This window comes from Heterocephalus glaber, unplaced genomic scaffold, assembly GCF_053883595.1.
Source record: "Heterocephalus glaber isolate CG9 unplaced genomic scaffold, H.glaber_assembly_v1.0 deba00000676, whole genome shotgun sequence".
NCBI classification, from domain to species: Eukaryota; Metazoa; Chordata; class Mammalia; order Rodentia; family Bathyergidae; genus Heterocephalus; species Heterocephalus glaber.
In genome coordinates this window covers 25,644,899-25,665,017 of record NW_028258156.1, presented here as the reverse complement: position 1 = coordinate 25,665,017, position 20,119 = coordinate 25,644,899, and the positions used below count along the sequence as shown (strand labels likewise).

The 20,119-nt window shown below is 37.8% G+C and overlaps 1 protein-coding gene across 1 annotated transcript in view; it reads right to left on the bottom strand.

Moving 5' to 3' along the window:
* The window catches only part of Fbxl13 (F-box and leucine rich repeat protein 13), a 254,266-nt gene that overhangs the window by 161,848 nt on the left and 72,299 nt on the right, over positions 1-20,119 (bottom strand). The window contains 2 exon segments of the mRNA XM_087206541.1: positions 5,467-5,600; positions 7,514-7,608. Of these exon segments, the coding sequence (XP_087062667.1) occupies positions 5,467-5,600; positions 7,514-7,608 (229 nt within the window).

Below are 20,119 nucleotides of genomic sequence, written 5' to 3'. Positions count from 1 at the left end.
TATGTAAAGGTGCATATCTCCAATGCTGAATGTCATTATGTTGTACACCTAAAATATACCCAATAAAAGGATATACAAAAAAAAACTTACTAGACCTAAAATTCTGATTCTTCTCAATTAAATAAGATTTACTCTAAGCTAAGGCCTCCTGAGTCCTGTCTGTTATCTCTGAACTAATGCCAGTTTTTTTGGGAAAGATATTTAACTTCATGTAGCTCAATTTCTTCATTTTTTAATATTCCCTGATGTGGAGCTTACACCCTGGAACAACTCATGTCTGTTTCTGAGAAATCTGAATAAGTCTTCTGCTCCAAGAAACAGAAGCAACTCGGTAATGAGAATTTACTTTTCTAAAGTCTATAAAGCTGTGCCGTCAGCTGCCTTTTTAAATATTTATGACAACACTTTAAGGTTAATTTTCATTTAAGGTCCACGACTGTTGTGCCCAGTCAGCCAAACAGCCCCAAAGATCAGCCAATATTTATTTTCAACTTAAAAATCAGAACACCAAACTTCTTGCCAGAAATGTATGTAACTCTAGTCACATAAATAGACACACTGGGGGACAGTGGTTGTCAGCAGTTTGTGGGGGACAGAGGAGTCAGTACTTAATGTGTACCAAGTTCCAGTATGATGTAATGAAAAAGGCTGGAGATAGATGGTAATGGCTGTACAATGTGACTGTGCATCATGACAGAGAATTGTATTCTTACATGTGTTAAAATGGTAATTTTTTTGTTATCTATAGTCTACAAATAAAAAAAGAGCCAAAAATATTGATTGGTTGAAGCAATCAATAAAACTAACAACACTTTTGCTAGACTCACCAAAAAAAAAAAATCAGAGAAGATAAGTACTACTAAAACAGAAATAAAAGTATTTTAGTGTTGAGATTTTAATAATCTCATAAAGTATGAAAGAATGTTACAAACAATGCTACTCAAAGTAGTTAGATAACTAGTGGAACTGACAAATTCCTAGAGACACTCAGACTACCAAAATTAACTCAAGAAAAAACAAAATACAAATAACTCTATAGTAAGTAAAGATATTAAATAAGCAAACAAAAAACCTTCAACAATCAAGAGCCTAGGACCAGATGGCTTCACTAACAAATTCCAACAAATATTTGAAGAATAATTAGCACCAATCCTTCTCAGTCTTAAAAAGAAAAATAAGAGAAAACACCTAACTCATTTGATGAAGTCAATATTACCCTGATGAAGAAGCCAGACAGGTAGCACAAGAAAGGAGAATGACAGGGCCAGGGATTTAGCTCAGTGGCATCGTGCCTGCCTCGCAAGTGCAAGGTCCTAAGTTTGATCCTCAGCACCAAAAAGAAAAAAAAAAAAGAGAATGACAGACTAATATTCCTTTTACATAACATAGATGCAACCCGGCTCAGCAGTACAAGCCTGCAGTCCCAGCAACTGAGGAGGCTGAGCCAGCAGGATGGTGCTATAGTTTGGATCTAAAAATGGTTCCCAAAAGCCTCATGTGTTTGGCAGCTCATCAGATTATGGAGATGCTACACTCACTACTGGATTAATCCCCTGATCAATCCATAGCTGACTTGCCACTGAAAAGGTTGTAAGACTGCAGTGCAGAAGAAAAGACTAGAGCTAAGTAATTGAGAAAATACCTCCTGTTGATCCTGATGTACTGATCTACAGCAATCATCTAGAAAGTGCTGAATGTTTTATAAGAGAGTTCATTACCCACGTGGTCTTAACTGTAGAGCAGGTGGTAAGCGCCACATGGAAGAGCTCATGGCCTTCCCTTAAAAGAAGAAAAGGCTCCTCCTTTCCCTCTCTACTTCTTGGCTGCCATGATGTGAGCAGCTTTCCTCCACTATGCCCTTCCACCATGCAGTTTCTGTGTTTGAGCCTGCTGAACATGGAGTGAAACTGTAAGGCAAAATAAACCTCTCTTCCTTTAAATTGCAGGTGTCAGGTAATTTGTCCCAGCCACTAGGAGAGTGACTAAGACAGATGGCTTGAGCACACAAGTTCAAGAACAGCCTGACCAACATAATGAGATCTGTATCATAAGTAAATGAATGAAAAAAAGTAAAAAAAAATCTTTAATATTAGCAATCAGAATATACAGCAGCATATTAAAAGGATTATTTGCCATGAACAAGTGAGACTGATCTCACAAATATAAGGGTGAGTCAACATACATTTGTAAATATCAGTCTGTTATATATACATATATATCATACTAACAGAATGAAAAGAAACATGACTGTTGATGAGAAAAGGCACTTGACAAAATCCAATATCCTTTTTTGATAAAAGCATTCAACAAAGTAGAAATCCAATTCAAGGGCATTTTTAAAAAACCACAGCTAACATCTTATTTAACAGTTGATGAAAACTTTCCCCTGAGATCAAGAATAAGACAAGAATACAAAAAAAAAAAAGAATAAGACAAGAATGTCTTTAGTCACAACTTATATTCAACACTGAAGTTCTTGTCTGAGCAATTAGGTAAGAAAAAAAAATAAAAGGCAGAAAGTGTGGGGTTTCTTTTCAGGCTGATGAAAGCATTTTAGAATGAGATAGTAATGCTGGTTGTAAAACACTGTGAAAATAAAAATCATTGAATTATTCTTAGTGGTTAGAAGAGTAAATTTTATATGAATTTTACCACAATTAATAAATAAATTTCATAAAAGCTTCTGGAGATGCATGCCCTACCATTCTTCAAAAATTCATTCCATTTTTCAACAACTGTTGCTGTTATAAAATTCTTAGGTCAATCCAAAACATTGAATCCTGCATTTTGAGCCCATTTTATTTTTTTTAAAATTGTAGATTTATTTAATAGTATATTTTAATGTCTACTTCTGTATGTGTGTGTGTTGTGTACAAGATTTGATAAAAAATATGGTGTGTGTTTAAATTTAAAAGCAATTTATTACAGTAAAAGACACATTGCCATTAATACTACTCAGAATACTTTCCCTTGTTTCAAATATAAACACATTTATCCAATTATTCTGAAGCAGTTCTGGAAGTCCTCTTTTGTGAGTGTCTTTACAAAGTGTGATCAAAAATAAAAGTGAATGCTGCTGCGAAGTGCCATTCAAATGAAAGGCAGGCTGTAAAAACCATGTTCCTCGTCTATCTTATTCACTAGATTTGACACCATGAAAATTCTGGCTCTTCTCCAAAGCTGAAATAATCATAAAAAGTAAATGTTTTGAATTGATCCATGACATTACAGTAGCCATGACAGTGCAACTAAAAGCACTCATGAAAGAGGACTTCCAGAACTGTTCCAGTGAGTGACAAGAATGATGAGACAATGGTAAAAATTAAACTAATGAATTTGACAAGACTCGTGGCTAGCCTAGCATGAAAAAGACCTTTTAACACTATATATCTGTAGAGTTTATTGCATTAGTTTCAAATCTAGGAGGGAGGCAGCACTGTAAACTGAAGTCAAATAAATTCAGCTCTTAATGAATCCTTAAAAAAAAAAAATGATGAGACAAATGTGTTCAAAGCAAAGAAGGGTATTTTGAGTAGGATTAATGGTGATGTGTATTTTACTGTAATAATTTTTAAAAATTTGAACATTTCACTACAGTTTTTGATCATACTTCATATATACAAAATATTCTGAGAAGAGAGAAAGAAACAAGGGAGGTAGGAAAAGTAGGGAGAGAAAGAAACAAGAGAAGGAGGGAGGGAGGGGGGAGAAGGAAGAGAGAGCAAATTCTTATTGTCTGGAATAAGCATGGATCATATGCTTTTTCTGCCACAAAATGTATACACACTTCAGCAGTCATTCATTCTAATAAATGTCTGGAAGCTAAAGGTCACCCCTCTGAGCACCCTCCTGTAATTGTAGAGGCCATAGGTAATTTGTATTAATCTCATCTCAATAAATTTAGTATTAAAATATTTATACAAGTTTTTCTTCTCCTGATGTAGACATGTTTTGGCTTACTCTATACTATATAGTTTTTCTCATTACAATAATATACATGGTAAGTATAAACTGCACTCAAAGGACACCAAGATTACTATCACAGTGCAAGTACAAAGCAGCTTGAAAACAAATGGAAATAAGCCGGGTGTGGGGGTGCAGGCCTATGATCCCAGCACTCGGGACGCAGAGACAGGAGAAGGAGGCAGAGACAGGAGAATTGCTGCGAGTTTGAGGTCAGCCTGGGCTACACAGTGAGTTCAAGGGCAGCCTGAACTACATAGTGAGACCCTGTCTCAAAAACTAAAAGAAGGAAATAACTTTAATGTCCATCAATAGGAAGATTAAGTAAATTATAGTGCATCTAAAATATGGGAAATAATTTTATGGTACTTAAAAAGAACTTAATCTATAAATATTGACATAGAGAGATTTCTAAAACATAAGGGGAAAGGATAGAAGGGAATGGAATTAATATGAGAAAATGGAAAAACAGGAACAAAATCTTTGTAAATAGGGAGGACTGGAGGGGTTGAAGGGAGGGCTGGGCAAGAGTGAAAAATAAGAGCCAAGAGAGACTATGTAAAGGTGCAAATTTCCAATGATGAATGTCATTATATTGTATACCTAAAATGTACCAATGATTAGAATGAATAATCGATAATGTAAAATAGGAAGAAAAGGTCCAAAGGGGTAGGGGTAGTGGGAGGGGCAGGGGAAAGGAAAGAAAGGAAAGGAAAAATGATGAGAAATGGAAAAAATGGAAATAAAGTCTTTGTAAATAGGGAAGGGTGGAGGGTGTGAAGGGAGGGCTAGGAATGGGGAAAAAATAAGAACCAAGATGCATTATGTAAAGGTACAATTCCCAATGAGAAATGTAATTGTGTTGTATACCTACAATGTACCAATAAAAGAATTTAATACAAAAATAATAAAATAAAATAAAACATTAAAGAAAATTAAAACGATATGATCTCCTTCATGTTCCAAGTGAAAATTGTATATTTTGAATCCCATATGAATATGTAAATGTGTTTTAGAAAAACAGTTTAAAAATGCATAACTTTGGCTGCCTTTCAGTAAGTGAAGGGGCATTAAGAGGAGGAAAGGAGGGCCAGGGGCGTAGCCCAGTGCTTCTGGTGCCTGCCTCACAAGCGCAAAGTCCGGAGTTCGATCCCCGGTACCAAAGAAAAAAGAAGAGAAAAGGAGATGTTTTTACTGTTTATTGTTACATTTTTTAAAATGATAGTATCTTCTTGTATTATATTTTTATTAGATAAATTGATACTACATGGATAGGCAAATGCTGGACCAAAAAAAGTGACCCACAAGAATGGCAAAGGACCAGCACCCAGACTCACAGTCCAGTCAGAGCTAATCATATTACACGCATTTTAAACGGCTGGAATTGCTGTTCTTATGACCTCAGACCATCACTGAAGTTTTCATTTTATTTATGCTTTTCTATATATTTGCTTAAATAGAACACAGGAAAATAAGACAAATGGTTGTCATGAGCATACTTACTGACAGATTCCAAAGTTTTTGGTCAGAGAACACAGCCACGAAAATTCAAACGCAGCACATTTAAACGCCACCTTTGCAAAGTAGACACTATGTATTTATCTGTAATCACACTTTTCACTGTGGAAAAATCAATCCAAAAAGGATAAACGAAAGGCATTAAGAGAAACAACAAAGGTCTGTTTCATGTAAAAATCTACAATATTTTAAAGCCTCAAGTACTAAACGCTCCTTGGCACATCATTTCCAAATAGAAAATGAGACTGAAATGTTAAAGTACTCCCTTTAGTACTATGTGCAAATTTCATAAATAAAAGAAGGAACATATGCACACTTTCAAAAATGATTTGAGTCGGCTGTTAAAAAATACCGTACATTAGGGTAAAAAATACAAACACAAATGGCTTTTTTCTGGTGTGATAATGATCAGAGCCTTGTGCATGCCAGGCAAGCACCACTACTGAGCTCGATCTCCAGTCCATGAACGGTTTCTTAGCATATGAGACGCATCCTGTCTCTCTTCTGAATTAAGATATACACAACAGAATAACAATATCAGATATAAAAAAAACAGACCTAAGAAAATTTTGGACTAAAAGGTATTCATAACTCCATAAACTTTTGTGATTATAAATCAACCCAACCTTTACCTGAATAATATTGCCTCTAGGAATTTATCTGGCAGATATAATCATATATGTATGTTATTATAATAAGGGCCAGGATGTCCACTACAGGATTTTAACAGCAAAAGAATGAAACGAATTAAATGTCTTTCAAAAAGAGACTGCTAAATAGAGGGGTCTCACAAAACTAAACACTGGACAGAAGCTGAATTCAGGGCAAAAAGGCACAACTCAGAAAGAGAAAACCTAAAACAATACAGCCCAATATGCTATTCTCTTATCATCTAATCCAGTCCAGAGACAAACTTCACAGTATGCAGAGGATTTGACAGACCAAATCCTTCTGGAATATCACTCTTTGATATCAACCTTTTGAAGAAATAAATTCTCAGAATTCAAGATTCTATTATTTTACAAGAACCTGGACAGCGGAAATCCTGTGCTGCCTGTCAGGCAACATCAAATGGCAGGGCTGTCATTCCCTACAAATTCTCAGTAACTAAGAGCACAGGCTTTGTAGCAGACAGGGTAGTTTGAATTCCAACTAAGACATTTCACAACTTAATAGCCCATCTTGAACTTAGGCTACTATATTACTAAACTAAGCTTAGGAGTTTTGTTTTTTTCGTTTCTTTCTGTCTTTCTGTCCTTTTCTTTATGTGTAAAAGGAGAAAAATAACAGTGCCTAACTCAGTAGGCTAAGGATAAATTCAGAAAATACAAGTGTAGTATCACTCCTAGAATACAGGAGGCCCTCAGTAAAAACTGGTTATGACTATTCAAAAAAAAAAACAAAGCAGCACAAAATATGAAGTAAATTTTTTTTGACTTTAAGCATGGAGTAGGACTAAAATGCACAACACATAAACAAGCCTGCTTAATTTACATGCACACAGACCCCACACATGCCAATGTTTGCTAAGATGGGCTTCTAGACTGGCACTTCACCTTATTCTTGCCCAAGCATTATTTTTGTAACCTGGAACATGCCTGTGCTTCTTATTCCAAAGGGACACTAGGTAGAGGACTTGGCCTACAGTAAAAATTCAGCATATATTGTCCCCCAGTGACTTCTCTCCTTGGTTTCTTGGATAACACTGGAATCTCAACAGCTATGATCATTTACGCCATCAGTCAGTGTTCAGGGCTGTCATTTCCTCTGTCATCTCCAGACCTGTCAATAGCTGATCTTACCGGCCCTCCTTATGGTCAGTGACTGGAGGGGTGATGATGCCCTGTGCTCAGACTGAGACACTAAGGCAAGGTGACAAGGTGCCGAGGGCTGCAGACGCCCAAGGCTACTCAGCACCATCACAGCCATCAGAGCACCGGCCCATCCTTGGCTGCCCTGTTCTCTTCTCACTCCAGTCCGGTTACCTCCTCAGAAGAGCATCAGCACATAGTTCAGCAAGTATCTACTCACCGCATTCCATAGCAAATTCATTTGTGTCGTTGACATCCAGGAGTGGTTAACTTGACCACATATTATCACATCTCTTAAACTGAGGTACAAGAAAATCTAAATGCAAAGAAAAGCAACACAATTTCAAAAACTATGGGAACCTGGCTGGACTCCTCTGCTTACCTTGTGTGTATATGTGTGCATGTATGAATAACAGTAGTATAACCCATACATTATAATAGCAGAAGTTTAAGTGCTACATTTTTATTTGAAGACACCAATTTTACTCAAACTAGTGGAACTTTTCTGCTGATCAATTTATACAATATGATGCTTTTTAAAACAATGTGCTATATGTTGTGTAGATATGTTAAACCTTGTACCAAACTATGAACTCTGTAATGAAGTGTTTTTTTCATGGTTCTTTATAGCCATTCCTAACCATTTCATTTAAAGAACTATTGTGAGGAATTTACATAGACCTCTTAAAAACAAAAATCTGAGAATATCTTCTAAAAGCAATATTATAAACTGTGTCCTCTGTGTGTAACAAACTGGGAACTCTGTAATGCGGTGTTTTTCACAGTTCTTTACAACTTTTTCTTTCTATTGAATTTAAAGCCCTATTATAAGGCATTTACACAGACCTTGAAGACATAATAATGTGATCCTCCTCATTGACAGTTGCAGAAGGATGGTGAAGAAGATAAACTTGTTTTATTTTCTGAACAAAGGTAGAATTCTGCTAGAAAACTAATAATTTCTCTAAAGAATAGCTGGCACATAGAAGGTTATTAGTAATTACTGAACTAAACTGGATTTTTCTAAAGTCATGGGATTACTGGGAAGATCAATCAACCCACCTAATATCTATCTCTGGAAAAACAGTAGACTGTAAAATCAGGAAATCATGTTGATACAAATAACCGGCAAATGCCAAAAGAATTTTTTTTAAATATGACTCACTTCTCAAGAATGCAAGGGAAAGCTCCAGTGCCCCAGCCCTTGTAAGCCCAGACTGGCAATAAGGTGTTCATAGGTGTTTGGGCAGCAGTCAGGGATGGTGGCTGCTTTTCATAATAAATGCAGTCAGAATTCACTGACCTGACCATGCAGCAACAGAAAAGTCACCAAGTTTATACAAAACTAGGAAGTGTGCATGTGTGTGTGTGCGTGCGCGCGCGCGTGTGTGTGTGTTGTGGGCAGGAGCAGGGGGCCGTCCAGGATTATGAAAAAAGGAGCAAGACAATAATTGACTTCTTGGCAAAAGAAAAACTAAGGTATTGAGCCTAGAATGAAAAAAAAAAAACCTCCCACAATTTGTAAGCAAAGGCCAGCTATCATGTGTGTTGGAATTTGGATTTTAATTATTTGGAGAGTCCAGTTGAAATTTATTACCTTTATAACTAGACTTGATCTATTAACATCTAAAGTGTTTCTAAACTGGTAATAACTCGGGAACATTTGGCAGACATGAATATCATTCTCTCTAAAGAGACACATAATCAAGTGAGGCCTTACAGGATTCCCACAGATTACCCCAAGACAAGACAATAGCTCCTACTCAAAAACTGCAAAACATGTGAGGGGAAAAAACCAAAAGAATGTATAGAAATAACAACAACTTCACTAGTAAAGTTTCCATGTAAAGATTATAAAACCTTTAAAGTGAAAAGGCAGAAAAAAAAACTTCTGAAAAGGACTGGGCAGATTTGTGAAAGAACCAAATAAAATGCATGGGAATTTAAAATATAATTAATGATGTTTAAAACTCAATAAAGGAGAGTCCAAGAGGCAGATGAGAAGCACTCAGCTATCAGCAGCTTCTCCAGGGGACAGAATCAAACAACTGGAAAGCAGCTGCTCTTCGAGATGCATGACTGTGGCAAGGCACTGAAGCTGTGAATGGACAAAGATGGGAGAAAACCCAGAGGCTTTGGAGAGCAAACAAAGGACAAGAGTGTCCCAGCACCAAATGCCCAGAGGCATGCCCCGGGTAGAGGTGAAAGGGAGAAGAGAGAGACAGACCCCAAACCCAGCAGCACAGATCTCAACCCTGTGCAGAAGCGCAGGCGACATGGACAGCGGCCCTGGATTCTGCATAGTGCGACAGTGCTGGGGAAGAACTCTGCACCCAAACACACAATCACAGCTGGTATCGTTGAGCTCTCTTGAGAAGGTCATGTCTGAGCCTACTGCTTAGGGCAGCGGTGGTGAACCTACAGCATGTGGGCCATGGTGGGCACACAGAGTCCTCTCTGTTTGCACAAGTGCCAACAGCATCACCCCAGCAGCCAGCCAAGCATCAGATATTCACGTTTAAATGCAGCGCTGGCCCTTAGGGATAAATACTTTTTGGATTGCAGTTCTAGTACTCGGTCTCTAAAAGGTTCCCCATCACTGGTTAGGGAATCAAAGGCCTCTACATTTTCCTGCCTGACCCAGGAACCAGCGGCAGTGGTAGCTTCTTTTAGTTGATTACCAGTGTATTTCCACACCGGGTTTGTCTATATGTAGTGGTTACTGCCATTTGTTTTCCTCTTTCTGAGGGGTGCTGGGGATCAATCCCAGTATTTTGAACACACGGTGGGGCAGGGTGGGGGGGGGGGTTGCTACTGAGCTACATTCCCAGGCCAGAAGAAACGACACCTCCATCCAGCTATGACCCAGCCCCACTTGCCTTGAATTGTGACAAACACTATCACTTAAAGAATAGGGGAGAGAAAAATCTCCAGCCACTGATTTGGCCCCAAGTAGGCACAGCTAGGGAAGTCCTGAAGTCCCATTCTTCTTCATTCATACCCATAGCAATGGTAGAGAGAAAAAAACACAATTGCTGTAGACAGCATGCCTATGAGTGACCTAAGCATGGGTATTTCCATACATTCCAGACCGTACATCTCTGGGAACTCGGGGGGGTCCACCCCAATGTGTGTCTGAAATACAGGGGGTCCCAACTCTTGAGAAACCTATAGAGAAAGATGGTCACTTAGGCTTTGACACAGAACACAGAGAGTCAAAACACACTAATCATAGCCAAAGAAGCCACAAAGAAACTATATTAACAAGTCCATTTGGAATTACACCCCACATTGCACACAAACCAAGGGTATGTTGACAGGAGAATGCTATCTGCCAACAAGATTCTCACATGATCAAGCAAGAAAGTCCCATCCCAACAGAGACATAAATCTCAACATAGGAACACAAGAAATATGAAAAGACAAGAGAAAATGAAACTTTCAAAAGGTATTAACTCTGTAGAAACTGACATTAAAGATATTGAAGCAGATAAAATGCTAAAGAATTCAAAAAAGTTTATTTTTAAAATGATCAATGGATTCAAAAAGAATAGAAATGAACATTTAATTGAATCAAGGGAGACAATGTAGTGTATGGAAGAGCAATTCAATAAAAAAGTAGAGATTCTGAAAAAAGAATCAAACAGAAATCTTGAAAATTAAAAGTTTAATAAGTCAAACAAAAACTTCAGTTTAAAGCCTCATCAATATACTAGACTAAGTGGAATAAAGAGTATCAGAGCTTGAAGGTAAAGCAGATGAAGTATCACATTTGGATAGTAATAAAGGAAGAAAGAAAATATAAAGAATAGATAAGATCTTTAGAATAACATTAAAAGACAGAATACAAGAATCATAATAATACAGGGCTGCAGGTGCAACTCAGTAATAAAGTACTTGCCTGGCTTGTGTGAGGCCCTTAGTTCAAGTACCACAAAAAAAGAAAAGAAAGAATCATAAGAATATTAGGAAAAGACAGGGGACCCATGATACAGGGTAATGGCATAGAAAACCTATTCAGTGAAATAACTGCAGAAAATTTCCCACATCTCGGGAATGACATGGACTTCTGGATACTGGTGGCATTTAGAACTCCAAATAGACATGACCAGAAAAGAGCATCTCCCAAACATATTGTAGTTAAAGTGCCAAAAATATAGAACAAAGGAAAAATATTTAAAGCTATAAGAGAAAATACCAGTCACTTATAAAGGCTGTTATCAGAATAACGGCACATTTCTCAGTGGAAACACTAAGGTCAGGAGGACCTGAAATGATTTATTTCAAGCCCAGGAAGAAATAACTGCCAAACTAAATTATTATATCCAGCAAGTTTATCCTTCAGAATCAAAGAAGAAATAAAGATTTTCCAAGATAAGAATAAACTAAAAGAATTCATGACTACTAAACCAGCCTTGGAGAAGAAGGAATCCTACACCCAGATGAGGTACCAAGATAAACACAAACACAAGAGCACAGGAAAGAGAGAAAATGAAGAAATGAGAAGTATAAAATAATTACAAATGGCTACTTCAGTAAACCATCAAAGCCCTAAGATTAATAAGGAAAAAGCAGACAAAGTATTACGGTTTAGATCTAAAATGTTCCCCCAAAGTCTCATGAGTTCTGAAGTGAGACATTTGGAAGGTTATTAGGTCATGGGTCACTATGCTCATCAGTGGATTAATCCACTGATGAGTTTCCACTGATGAGTTCATAGCTGCATGGGGCCTGGCCAGAAGAAGTGGGTCACGTGGGACAAGACCTGGAAAGATATATTCTTGTTCCCAACTCCTCCTCTTATTTTCTATTTTCTGGCTGCCACTAGTTGAGCAACTTTTCTCCACCATGACTTTACATCGTGCCATTTCTGCCTTACAGCCAGCTGATCATGGATTGAACCCTCTGAAACTCTGAGCCAAACAAACCTCCCCTCTTTTAAGTTGTAAGTGTCAGATATCTGGTCCCAGCAATAAAAAAGCAGATTAATATGCATAGGTTCTCAAAACAGCCAAAAGGAAAACAACAAAGACAAGATCTAGTACCTATTATTCAATAACTCTGAATGTAAATAGTCTGAATTTTTCAATTAAAAGACACAGACTAGCTAAATGGATTAAAGAAATAAGACCCCACTGTTTGCTGTCTGCAAAAAACTCACCTCACTGGCAAAGACATAAACAGATCAAAACTGAAGGAATATTATTTCAATCAAATAAAATACAAAAGCAAACAGGAGTAGTTTTACTCATGTCCAACAAAATGGAATTTAAAACAAAATGAGTTAGAAAAAGGAAAAGAAGGCAACTACATATTGAGGAAAAAAATGTAGTGATTGTGAATATATGCACCAATTGTCAAAGCATCCAATTTTACAAAACAAACACCAGAGGACATAAAGGAAGGACAGGTCCCCATATAATAACAGTGAATGACTTCAGTACCCTACTCTCACTGATATATAGATCAGCCAGACAAAAAAATCAGCAAAGAAATAAAGGAATCGAATTATACTATACTGTAGAGAAATGGACTTAGAGCTTTATAGCATTTTTCTAGCAGCCAGAGAATATACATTCTTTTCATTAGCGCATGGAACTTTTCCAAAATACATCACACTTTAGGTCATAAAGCAAGTTTTAAAAAATATAAAATAACTGAAATGTTTCCTTGCATCTTATCAGACCATATGGCATGAAACTAGAAAACAACTGTACAAACTATACAAACACATGGAAATCAAACAATACATTTTTGAATGAACAGTGCCATCATTGAAGAAATCAAGGGAAAAATTTTAAAAGTCCTAGAATCAAATGAAAATACAACCTACTACAAGCTCTGGGACAAAGCAAAAGCAGTTATGAGAGGGAAGTTTATAGCTATGAGTACATCAAAAAATTATAAAGAAAGTACAAATTTCTCTTTTGTCTATATATACTACAGAAGGAAAGGAATATGCTACCAATTAAATCAGTCATTGAAATGGCCAAGAAGCCTTGGAAAGGTATTATAGTAGATCAAGTGGCCTGAAACCTGTATTTGTAGTTTTCTCTGTGCACTATGTTTTTACAGTATTTTTTGAGAAAGTATTATAATCAGGCCCATGTTTAGAGAGGTAAACGCAACCTAGAAAAGATGAGTGGCAGCACGCCTACTGTAGGGCTAAATTTCTGAGCTTTCAGGGAGTAATTCAAATGGCTCGAGTAAGAGCTGTGTAAGAAAGGACAACTTAGATAAAGAATGAGGCAGGAAGAAAAGCCCCCAAGGCCAACAAATCGTGGTACAGCTAATTAAAGCAAAGGACTCCTCAAGAGAGCACCTTCAAGTGCCCAGAGGGGAGCTGGGCACAGCTGCTCATGGTGGGCAGAGTCTTTATTAGCTTAGCTTTTTTATAGTCACTACTCCTCCTTGGGAGATAACTGCACTAGTTTCTTGGGGCTTGCATATTAAATCTCCACAACCTGGGTGGCTCATACAACAGAAATTGATTCTCTCTGCTCTGGGCTGAGTGTGAAGTCAGTGTTGGGAGAGCAGTGGCCTTCTGAAGGTCATAGGGAAGAACCCCTCCTTGCCTGTTCCTGGCTTCTGGTGGTGCCAGCACTCCTTCATGCCTCGCCACTCCAGCCTCTGCCTCTGCTATCACACGCCTGCTTCCCTCCTGTTCGCACCTGTCTCCTTCTTTCCTCTTCCAGAGATGCCATTCATTGGACTTAGAGCCCATCTTAATATAATATAACCTCTTCTTAAGTAAGCACATCTGCAAAAACCTTACTTCTAAAGAAGGTCATATTCTGAGGTTCTGAAAATACATAGATTTTGAGGGGACACTACTCAACCTAGTGGAATTCCTAACTCCTGTTTCCTCATATGTAAAATGAAGGTCTATAATAAGAACATTTCCAAAGACCACTTCCATACCTAAAATTTTGTGATTTATGGCCAGGCATTTACAAATAAACTCCTAAGTGTATTGCCATTGTGTAACTTTAATATCAAGTTTAAGGGTTTTTTTCCCATATTATATGATTACATTATTCTCAACTATGAATTCTTTTTTTTTTTTTTTTTTTTTTTTGAGACAAGGTCTCCCTATGTGGTTGAGACTGGCCTTGAACTCACTATGCAGCCCAGGCTGGTCTTGAATTCGCAGTGATCCTCCTCCCTTACCTTCCTGAGTGCTGGGATCACAGGGGTGTGCCACCACATCCAGATCAACTATGAATTCTAACAAGATGTTACAGGGGGAAAAAATCTTTAAATGGATCCTACCCACCAACTAGATGTTTGATTCTTGCAGAAAATTGATTCAGACTTTTATCTGGAAGGTATACTTGCACTTGTGTCTATATAATAGAGAAAGAAGAGGCTATTATAATAAATTTATGAAATGCCTTTCCCAATATGTGGGGATTTTGATGCTTTTTCCAATCTGTAGAGAGTAACTGATTTATTCACTATTTCATTTAACACTTACTTATTAAGCCCTACTTTATGAAGTCATACTTCATTAATCCCATATGACACACCCCAGAAATAGTTAAACAGTAGATGTTCTACATTTGAATGTGGAATAAACTGTTACAAAGAATTTATGTGCAATTCAGTTTGTAATAGCTAAAGCTTGGAAACAGCCCAAGTGCCCATCGACTGGAAACTGGATAAAGAAGATGCGGTTTTTTTATAAAATGGAGTACTACTCAGCCATAAAGAATGAGAAACTAGAGATATTTATAGCTAAATGGATGCATATTGAGGCAATACTCTTAAGTGAAATAAATAGGACACACATGTGTAAATACCGAATAGTTTCTCTAGTGTGAGAAATTGAAAGTGTAAATAAGGATGAAAATGATTAAAATGAATAATTGATAATTTGAAATAAGAAAAGGTCCAAGGGTTTGGGGATGGTGGGAGGGGAAGGGGAAAGGGAAGAAGGGAAAGGAAAAACTATGAGAAAAAAATGGAATCAAACTCTGTGTAAATAGGGAAGGGGGGGTGAAGGGTGCACAGGTAATGGGAGAAAAAATAAGAACTAAGATGCATCATGTTCTGGTACAAACACCCAATGATAAATGTAAATGTATTTTATACCTAAAATGTACCAATAAATATATATATAAATTAAAAAAAGAATCATACCACAGCAATATATGCACACCCATGTTTATAACGGCACAGTTCATAATAGCTAAAGCTTGGAAACAGCCTAAGTGCCCATCAGCTGGAAAGTGGATAAAGAAGATGTTGTTTTTTGATAAAATGCAGTACTATTCAGCCATAAAGGATGAGAAACTAGAGACATTTATAGCTAAATTGATGCATATTGAGGCCACATTCAAGTGAAGTAAATAGGACACACATGTAAATACCAAATAGTTTCTCTAGTGTGAGAAACTGAAAGTGTAAATAAGGATTAAAATGAATAATTGATAATTTGAAATGGGAAAAGGTCCAAAGGTGTAGGGGTGGTGGGAGGGGAAGGGAAAGGAAAAATTATGAGAAAAGGAATAAAATGGAAACACAATCTATGTAAATAGGGAAGGGTGGAGGGGGTGAAGGGTGCACAGGTAATGGGGAAAAAAATAAGAACCAAGATACATCATGTACAGGTACAGGCACCCAATGATAAATGTAAATGTATTGTATACCTAAAATGTAACATTAAAACAATTTTTAAAAAAAGAATTTATGTGCAATTACTATGAACTTATACTCTCTCTTAAGGAATAGGGCCATTGTTATGGAACACATTCTGAGAATTTTTCAATGTTCATATGTGATTGCACTTGGAAATACTAAAAATTAGTTCCACATGGAACACTGGCTATTGCCTACATGGCAATCTGGGAAGAACATCAGGGCAGAGGAGTGTGACTCCTGATTCAATCCCAAAGATAATCGCCATGTGGTTGTTTCATGCAAGTCATCCTAACCCATAAAAATGACAAGATGTGACACAGAAGAAAAGGGGGAGTTTTAAGAAAATTGGATACCACTAAAAGTCTAAGTATAAAAGCTGAGGCACTCAATCATATCAATATGCATCAGCATCTACTCTATGGCAGGTGACTTTATGGAGCGAGAAAGAGGAGTGAAAGCCCACATCTCCAGGGAAATGGAGGGAGGTAAGAAGAGAACAAAAGATGAGAAAAGCACTCCTAAACTCCTAGTAGGGGCAAGCAGTAGGAAAAGAATCCACAACTGCAAGGAAGCCAGCTCTGGCCCAAAGAAACTGAAATGGATCCTGATGGTGTATGATTCCAACAAAGATCACAGAAGCAGCTGCAGCCCACTTCCCACTTCTCCTGACTCATGTGGAGATAAGTGAGGCTCTTAGAAATGACCAGGGGTGGCTCTGGAGATAAAGAGACTGGGAAATGTTGGAAATATACTGAAACACCAGAATCCAAGCTGATATTTTCACCTGGACCTTAAATGACACAATCCAGGTACCAGGGAGGAAATCAACAGAAACAGATTTCAGCTTTATGTAAGGAAAGACCTCTAATCTCCTTGTAGCAAAAAAAAACCCTCTATGATTTTAAGATTTTATAATTCTCTGCCATCCAAAAGAAGCCACCCTCCTTCATCACCAAATACAATTTACAACATTCATGGTGAGAGCTAACTCTTTTCTCTAACACCCTGTGGTGTGAGAGTGGTAATGGGGGTATGAGCACATGTATTTCATAAAAGATCAGCAAGAAGGATGACAGAAGAGCTGACCAGAAAGAGCTCCTATTTATTGACCATGGATAAGCATAGATGTGTTAAGACAGGATACTGACTTTGGGTGGAGGAACCTGTTGAATATGTGAACGCTAAATCCCTTCCAATGCCAAGACTGTATGACACTATGATTTTTTAATTCCCTGGTATCCAAGATGAGCCATCTTTCAAAGAGAACTTCGTAAGAACTAAGTATATTCTCTGGTAGTGCTAGCACTCCCTACTATTTGTTAGACTTTCTGGATAGTAATGCATTTCATGTGGGAATTCTTGCTGTAAACACAGTAGAGAAAAACAACAATAAATCAGGCACAAATGGCAGGAAGGAAAAACATTTGCAGTATAAATCTTCTAAATTTGACAGAATTTATGCATCACAGAATTATGTGACTGTTACATAACTATGTCACTTCCAAATAACAGTAACAATACCTCCTAAGCAACCCTGCCATACTTAGTATACAAATGTGTACTGGCCATGTCATTGTGCAAGGACTAAATGCTAAAGTTACTCAGTCAAGCTGAAGAAAGGGTTCCCAAACAGGTCAATATATCTGTATTTCTTGAGGCTTATAAAATAAGAAAATGAAGAAATGAGAAAAACATTTCTGTGAAAGGCTGATTTTCTGTTAGCTAAATCAGGCACTTATCTCTGGTACACCCAGGCTGTGGCTAAATAGGTGGGCCTATTAGTGAGTTCTACAACCAGGAGACCACATTTGAAAGGGAAAAGATCCAGAAATGGAAAAGATCCTTTTTTCTGGGTGGAAATAATTTGTAATAAAAATTAAAAGCTCAACTTTGGCCCATTACACATTAGGTGCCAAAGCTTACAACTCAATCTTCAGATAGGTCTGTTCTTTTGCCAGGAACAAAGGAATGATCGAGGGAGCACCTGGATCCCTGCCCCTTCCTAGAGCCATTAGGTGTTCTGAATAAAGAAGGCACCTGCAAGGGTGTGGGTAATGGACAAGAGAAGGGTACTGGAGCCCAGGCAAAGCGAGGAGAGGGTCCCTTAGCAGGTTGCACAGTGCAGATGCCCGAGTTTCAGTGGGAGGAAGGTAGTATCCACCCAGGTGTGGGCTGCGGGAGCCCAAACTGCATGAAGAGGCTGGTCTGGTATGGGGGTCAGAGCCAAGCAAACAGAAAGGGGGTCTAATGCAGGAGTGAGGGCCCCAGGCCTCACTCTCCAGGGAGCAGGCAGATAACTCTGAAGGGCAGCAGTGCAGCTTAGTGGGTAAGGAGTTTGACCTGTAACTGACCTGTAAGATGAGGGACTGGCCTCTGAATGTCAGAAAGAGGATTTAAGGGCATTAGGTAGGTAGCATTTCCTTGTTGGGCAGAGGGCAACGTTCTCCAAAAGGTTGTACATGCTCTGAATCAGCATCTAACTCTGTATATGATGCTGCTTCTCTCAAAGCCAGGATACACTGGTTCAAGAATCAAGAGTTTGATATGGGAATGGCATATGCATGATTACCCTTAAAAATCCAGTAGCAAAAATTCTTCCTCCTGTTTCTATGCCTTATGCTACTGGTCTATTTTTAGGAATGCTTCTGAAAACACTGGTCTCAAGACTTCGTTCTAAAACAAAGGATGCTTTCACCAGGAGGTGAACAATAATAAACAACTTCACTGAACTGGAAGATAAGATCGCCACACAGCCCCTCTGGTCTCGTGTCTCTGAATCAGCAGCAGGAAGGGGGTTACTGTGCTGGCTAGGGTGACTGACTCTCCCTACCAAGGAGAAACTGTACAGCTATGCCACAGTGGTGGTAAAGAGGACCATGCCTGGAGTACAGGAAATTGTTTGGGGCTTCTCTCAGTGTGGCCATGACCTGCAATAGAACTACAACAATCTCCTCCAAGCAGACTCCTAGTGGCCCAGCCTCTTTAAGATGAAGGTTTGCATCACCCACCAGCCAGCAACTATAACCTCCTGAGGTGCTTGTTGAAGACAAGGGAATACAGATTAGGTAATGGAAGAAAGCGGCTATAAACACTGTAACAGCGACAGATGCATGACTAGTTATTATTCCTCCTTTTGGTTTTGCTATGAATATATAACAAGTATCTATATCATCTGTATATATTTTCAATATATTTTCTTCCTTCTCTTTTTCCTTTATTATGTAACATAAGATGTCTTGACTTTACTTCATTGTATTTAAGTATTTTTAATTTTATATCATAGTATTTAAATTATGGGATATCAAAGAGGAGAGTAAACATATTCAAGTATTTTATCTCCTATTCTATTTCCATTTATACACAGGATAACTGTATCATGTTAGGTAGGAGTATGACCTTGTTGTTGTATTTATTTAGAGATTAAATATTGTTTAAGGAAATGTGCATGAGAGCTATGCTGACAAGAAGTAGATTTATGATGGCTAATTTTGTGTGTCAATTCATGGGTCACAGAGTGTCCAGATGTTTGTTTAAACATTATTTCTGTGTATGTCTGAGTGAATATTTCTGGGTGAGGTTAACATTTTAATTAGTAGATTGAGTAAAACAGATTGCCTTCCTTAGTGTGAAGGGGCCTTCTCTAATCCTTGGAAGGCTTGAATATAATAAAAATCAACTAAGAAAAATAGATTGTCTGACCACTTGTCTTCAAGCTGGGACAAGAGTCTTCTCTTGCCTTTGGATACATATTTAGTCTGGACCCTACATCATGGGTTGTCTTGGTTCTTCAGCTTCAGACTTAGATTGGAACTATACCATCAACTCTGTTGAATCTCCAACTTGCTCACTGAAGATCTTGTATTTATTAGCCTTCATAATCACCTGAACCAGTTCCTTACAGTATACATACACCCCATTGGTTCTGTTTCTCTGAAGAACCCAGATATAGGAACACAATGTAGGGAATGAAGCACCAGGAGTAGAGAATCAGAAAGACCCAGGATGAGCAATGTGGTATCTTAAAAGCTGGGAAAATAGTTTCCAGGAGAATAAAAAAGAAAGTCTAGAGTAAATTCTTAATGTCACTATCTTTCTGGGGATAAAAGAAGCCCAAAAGAAGTATTTCTCAAATATAATTTCTAAAAGGGTATATTTGTTAAATCTGATTAATTCATATGCACTTA